The sequence below is a fragment of the Gavialis gangeticus genome, unplaced genomic scaffold (genome assembly GCF_001723915.1).
Source record: "Gavialis gangeticus isolate Ggan-Ray unplaced genomic scaffold, GavGan_comp1, whole genome shotgun sequence".
In the NCBI taxonomy this organism is placed as follows: Eukaryota; Metazoa; Chordata; order Crocodylia; family Gavialidae; genus Gavialis; species Gavialis gangeticus.
In genome coordinates this window covers 80,116,319-80,123,148 of record NW_017728993.1, presented here as the reverse complement: position 1 = coordinate 80,123,148, position 6,830 = coordinate 80,116,319, and the positions used below count along the sequence as shown (strand labels likewise).

General features: G+C 41.0%; 1 protein-coding gene across 1 annotated transcript in view; it reads right to left on the bottom strand.

The window, feature by feature from the left end:
• NR5A2 (nuclear receptor subfamily 5 group A member 2) overlaps window positions 1-6,830 on the bottom strand; it is a 119,219-nt gene that overhangs the window by 53,869 nt on the left and 58,520 nt on the right. The window contains exon 5 of the mRNA XM_019502053.1: window positions 4,393-4,512. Coding sequence (XP_019357598.1) covers window positions 4,393-4,512 — 120 coding nt within the window. The remainder of the gene's footprint in view (window positions 1-4,392; window positions 4,513-6,830) is intronic.

Genomic DNA, 6,830 nt, shown 5'->3' with positions numbered 1-6,830 from the left:
GAGCCTATAAGGATGCTGCAGGTTTTTTTTCCCAAGGTGGAGAACCTTTCATTTTTCGGTGTTGAACACCATCAGGTTCTTGTCCGCCCATTTGCTGAGCCTGTCCAGGTCAGCCTGGATCACCCGCCTGTCTTTTGGTGTGGATGCTTTACCCCAAAGTTTGGTGTCATTGGCGAACTTGGCCAGTCCTCTCCTCACTCCAGTGTCCACATCAAGTTCAAAGCATGCTGCATGATAGCAGAGGTGAAAGTATTTTGATCAATAATAGAGATGTCAAACTCCTTTGGGTCTCAGGTTGGATCCAGACTGCAGGGGTCCTCATGGACCAAATTCAGACCCAGATCCAGCTCCAGTGGCAAGGTGAGCGGTAGCAATGTAATTGCTATACGTTCCGGAGAGCAAGGATTAAAGAACTTATTGCTTACCTGTCTGCCACTAGCATATATTTGCAACAGGACTTCACACACCACCATTGCAATGGGCTGCACCACCATTTGCCCTGCCCCTGATTTTTCTATCCCCTTCAGGAGCCCTGTGGGCTGACTGATGTTGTTACCTCAGCTGGACACTGGGTTCCTTACAAGCATTGCAAGATCTTTAGTGTCTCTCAACTTCTGGTCCCTCAGTCAATCTTTTCCCTGAAGTTAGCCATGATTTCAATTTTTCTGTTTTAGAAGGACAATAGGCTACATTATTCTTGCCTGGATTCAAACTTGTGATTCTAGCAAGTCTGGATATTTTAAACCTGATGCTTAAGTTAATCTATCAGCTTCTCTGTAAAACAATTCCTTTAATGAGTAACTTTTACTCCTGAGTTTCAGTTAAACATATGGTGTTTTAAATTAAAGGCTCTCAAATCACAAATGGCAAATTATTCATATACTGGAGTAGTTTTGGTATTTTCTTAATTATTTCAAGGTTACAACGCTGATGCTCTAGAGCAGGGGTGAATGGTGCCTCCTGAGTCTTGGGGCACAATTGCAGACCAGAAACTATAGACTGGAAGCCATTGGCCTGGCAAACTGTGGACCACTGGCCAGAACACAGGTAAAGCTACCTCCACCCCCTCGGCAGGGGAGGTGGGCCCAAACTGCGGCTGCTGAGGGCCCTGAAGGAGAAGCCATGGCCTTTCCAGAGCCTGGCTCTGCGGGGCCACAGTTTGCCATCCTGAGCAGTGCCAAATTGGGGCAAATCTTGGGGGGCTATGTGCCCTGCCCTGTGCTTCCCCTACCAGTCTCCTGTGTTCCAGAGAGTAGTCAAATTCATCCCCGATGGAAGCAGGCATAGCAAGTGGAGTTGCGACTAGTTCCATCAGAATTGAATTTGATTCCATGTTGCTAGTGATTCGAGTCAGATGTAAATGTGTGACTAGAACCCACCAATTATGCTGCACAGTGGGGGTGGGGAGGGGGAGGCAGGTTGTATACTCATTACTACCTTATGACCTGCACCCTTAAATGGCTGTTGACTTTAATAGCATATTTGATTCCACTGCTGTGGGTGCATCTACACATGCAATTAATGTGAAGCAAGAAACTCTGAAGTTTTTTTCTTTTGGAGTTTATTGCTCCCAGGTGTGCCATTTGAATGTGCACCTAGGACCGCAGCCTGTTGAATCAGGTCAGAGAATTCTTTCTGCCAAGGGACCCAGGGGGTCAGCCTGCCAGCCTGTGGCTGTTCCCTGCTGGCTCAACGTGCTGTGCAGGGGCTGCCAGGGGCACAACAGTGCTCCAGTATGGGGCTAGCTGGCAGACAGCCCTCATATAGAAGCACCCTTGTGCCCCAGCCAACCACATCAGTATCTACATGTGTTTTGCTGTGGAGCAAGCACAAAAACTATGTTGCTGTGGAGTTAATTAGTTTACTCCAGCCTACTTGTCCTGCATGTGTAGATGCCAGTATGTTTACTGAAGAGCTAATTAGTCAACTGCAGTAAACGTTTCATGTAGACACACCCTGTGTGTCTCCATTTGCAACTAAAAATCCATATGAGATGGAGTGGAGATTAGGCCAATAGTGCAATGCAGTCAGTGCAGTGACCAATGCCCCATCCATAGGGAAGTCATTCAATTTTGTGTTTTCTTTCTGTTATTGGTGTGTGGGATTCTCTATTCTCTGAACATTTTATGTTCAAGGAAGAGTGCACAATGGATGAGGCAAAACTCTTTGCAGAGGACTCTTTGAGAGCTTTAAACAAGTTCAGAATGAATAATGCTACCAGAGGCATACATGAAATTTCGGTCTGAAAGGAGGACATATCAGACCAGCTTGACAATGCTGGGGCAAAAATGGATGCAATCAGTCCAATTTAGTCATATTTTGATTTAGTTTGAGACTATAATTCTGCCTGGAAATATAAAATTTCCAAACGCAGCTGATGATTTGTAAGCTATGCTTTTAATATATAGCCTTCTGCCCGTTATTGTCTTTCAGTGATGGAATGCTCTGCTTTGTCTTTGAGCACATGCACATCTATTTTTTCAAGTAAAGGATAAAAGCAGCTAATGCAGTAAGAAATTATTATAGTGCAAAATGGATGCATTGTGAGGGACCGAGGGACAGATTTTGAAGTTTTTTAGGTGCCTACTTCCTACAGAAATCAATGCATACATGTTGATGATAAACAATAATTAGTTGCCTAAATAATTTTTAAAAAGCTGGCCTGAAGTTAATCAGAAAACAAATTTGGCAGTATTTTACTACAATCCCCAGGAACAGAAGACTGTTAGTATGCCCACAGTAATGCTTAGCATTTTTTGTTCAGAAAGGGTTTTATAAAGATTAATCATCTCAACATCCCCTGTATGTTAGACAAGTCAGTATAATCATCCCTATTTGGCAAACAGGGAAACACTCTTCTTTGAACTTAATATGTTCATAGAATAGAGAAGCCCACATAGCAAGAACAAAAGAAAACACAACATTTAATGTCTTTTCCTTTGAGTGAGCCATTGTACATTGCACTCATGGCCTACTCTCCAGTATATCTCACATAGATTTTAAAATTAACAAATAGAAATGCACAGCATCTGAATCAGATATGATATTAAACATTAACAGCCATTTGAGGGTGCTGGTCATAAAGCAGTAACAAGTCCTTTCACTAATAACAATATAAAAACCACTAATTTCACTTCAACTGGGCTACTGGGAGCACAGTTTTGGCTCATTAGGGTAAGTGATTTGCCTAAGATTTCAGGAGGAGGCAGTTTCACAGCCAGAGGTAGAATCTGGAGATTTGTGTGAGCTCAGTCATACTCCCAAACCTCTAAACAATGTCTTCTTTGGACAAATCTTCTGTTCACAAACCTAAACGACTGTCCTTCTGACTTTCTGATACTTAGAACAGTTCTTCTGTGCATAGGGAAATAGCTGCATTCTTAAAATTATGACTAAGTCTCTAAGCAAATTCCATACAGCATACAGACAAGCATGATGTATCTCTGTAGTTAGAAAAAGGAGCTGTTTCCCATGTGCATATAAATCTAAGCAGTTTTGTTTGCAGCTACTTAAATGCCAGTGGACCATCATTTGTTTTCACTTTGAATCAGGAATAAAATGTACAGACCCAGTCTATCTCTCATTGATACAGTGCATTTTTTTCCATTAAGGTTTGAATAAGTCTTCCAGGAATGAGGTTCTCATTTTTGTTGTCAAGCCCATTGTGCTTTTGGAAACTATACATGATACAAAACTCCCTATTTTATTTGCATTTTTTCATAGTTTTCTTAATTCCATAAATTGGCCACATATTTACTCTTACATTTCAGACAACCTGGACTTCTGATGCCTGGCGACACACTACCATTTGGAGGTTATTCAGCAATATTACAGTACACAATACTTGCTTCCGAGTCAGTGTTTAATTCCTGTCTCATGGATTTGTGTGCATTCCTCTTTATTCCCTCTTTCCTGTTCTCTTTTACACACCCACACATATCTCTAAGGCACAAGAAAGGTTTGAGGTAATACCTGCAGGGTACCAATGTTTCTGAATTGGCTGGTGATTATTTTGACTAAACCACAGTTCTCAAGGGAAAATAAACTGTAATTGCTTAGACCTAAAGCATAGGGTATTTTTGTCAGAAACCATTTTAGCCCTAAGGAAATATAAGTTCTGCACACTCACTTCTCATCTACTATCTTTCAATCATAGTAGTATACAAGTATATTGGAAAAGCAAAGTGCTTATGATTATATCTGCTTTTATAAGTTTAACTGTAATCATCAGACTAGAAACAGAGCGCACAAGTCATTTTATCTACATTATTTGTAGCCAATCTCTCTCTTTCAGAGCATATGAGTGCTTCTGACCTAGTTAAACCCCTGCTATTTTGAAAATGATTAATAAAAAACCCCCACATCAATACTCCTTTGAGTCTGCACACTCACTTGTTGCCCGGTAACCAGAAGGATAGAGCCTTCTTTCCCATGTACCACTTGCCGATAAATGTGATCTAGTATTAAGAGTTCACTCCAGCAATTCTGAAGCAACTTCATTTGGTCATCAACCTGTAAAACAAACATAAACATTGTTAACATTACTTTGGTAGTAATTCTTACTTCATTCTGATTGCAGAGGCTGCTGATGGCAAATTGGGTAGAATTTAACCTACTTTAGTTGTCTGGTTACTTTAGTTTAATTTAGTTAATTTAGTTTAGTTAATTTAACCTACTTTAGTTGTCACAGATATGCAGATTTAATGTTATCAGGACTGAAGTGATATCAGTAATTATTGGTGTTAGAACACCAATCTTAACTGAATATATAGGTCCTTGTCAATAGATGACATAATCTATGGTCAAGTAAAATATTTACAACTAATTAACTGTCAAAAATGTGATCCATGGCATTGTTGTAAGGAGTACTGACAACAGCGTCTGGTAGAACATCAAGTGACCAAGGTACTTATTAGTAGGTGCTTATATCAGAAGACCAGAAGTAATTTACAAAGCAGTTCCTTTGTAAACTGCTTTGAAATCTACAAAAAAGAGCTCTCTTTAAGCATCAAGTATTTTTATATGTTTATTAAATTATTAGAGTGACATTCTTTCAAACTTAAATTATAGCTGTGAACCACAAATACTGAGTAACTGAGATTAAGGTATGTTTTTCAGGAAGCAATTAAAAAAAGAGCTGGTCCAACAGCGAAATCTTATTTATGTACAAAACAGGCACAGACTATGCCACTTCTCCATACTCCTGCCACTAAGCCTCACCTTTGAAAAGTACTGTGGAAATGGAAGAAAAATATCAAAAGTACAAATGCTTTGACAAGCCCAAGTCAAGGATTAGCCCCTTTATAAGCAAAAAGCTGAGGAATAATAAAATATGTTATGACATAAGAATGAGAAAATGGTGGAGAAAAAGGAAGGATAGCTTCTTTCCTATAAATTAGAAGTAAAATGAAGCAGGGTGGTCACAGGCACCATGTTCAGGAAAGAAAATTATGAGTACAGGCAGTGATCACAGAATGTGTATCAGTAAAGAATTATTGCATTTGACAGTAGCAGAAATGTACCTGATATTAGTACTAATTGGGTGCATCTACACGTGTGCTGTACTGCAAAGTAGACTAATTAGCTCTGTATTAAAGTGTAACAGTCTACATGTGTGCTGGTATTAGGGCGCAGTAAACTAATTCACTCCACTGTAGCATAGTACTGTTGGGCACAGTACTATCTTATGGCAGAGTGCTTTATTGCTCCAAAACACGTGTGTAGATGGATGACTGGGGGCTGCAATTGTGTCCAGTCAACCTATGCAGCAGGGGACCAGACCCCTACCTGCCACCTAATCACACTGCCAAACATGCAGAGTCATCTCATACCCCAGCCAGCTCCTCTGCCACCTAATGCTGCCATCTGGGCAAGGGACAGGCATTACACACAAACTGGTTTAAGTGATCAGAAACTGGTTTAAACTTGTAACAGAACAGATGTTCAGTGCATATAAACCAGTTTGAAAATGGCTGAAACTGGTTTGAGATAAATATGGTTGAATGTAGTATCAGACTTAACTGATTTGTCTCAAACCAGCTTATGTAATGTCTGCCCTAGACCCCTTGCTGGTTTAAGATAAATCAGAGTCCCCCAGCATCCTGGTATGCTCTCTGGGCTGGGCAGGGCTCTCTGCTCCACAGCAGGGCTGGTTCCTCCCCTCCCCTCCCTGGCTGGAGCTCAGCATAGACTTACAGGCACAGCAGGGTCTGCTGACTTCCCTGTGCCTCCCTCTCCTCCTCCTCTCACCACTTGCTGCTTAAGCAGAGATCCTTTCCTCCTCCCTGCTACAGCAGGGCCTGTAGCCAGCATGTGGTATGCTAGCTAAGGGCCTAGAGGTGTGTGTGTGTGTCTCTCTCCAGTTTCACTGGGATAGGCAGACAGAACAATGACCATTTAGGGCTTCTGGAGCTAATCAACAGGTCTGCTGGTAAGCTGTTTAAGAAGTTTGAAGTAGTGTGGATAGAGGCTATTGTTTTGCTAATCAGGTGATAAAGATTGTTATCAGCATAAGTGGAATAGAATCTGGCCTGTCACATGGAAATATGAGATCTGATCTGTGCAACAAGGATTACAAATTTTATAAAACATGCTAATATAGGACAATTTCAAACATAATTTGCAGTCCACACAAGATTGTCTCTAACATTGCTTGCAACCTAATGAAACAAGCTTTGAGGCATGAGTTTAAATATATAATATTCATGTGATACACTGATATTCAGATGTAACCTGGGCAGTACTCCAAGAGGTACCCCCTCTCCAACTGAAGGGATCAAAGCAGGTGCACAAGCGCTGTGGGAGGTGTAGAGACTCTCCTCCCCTTATAG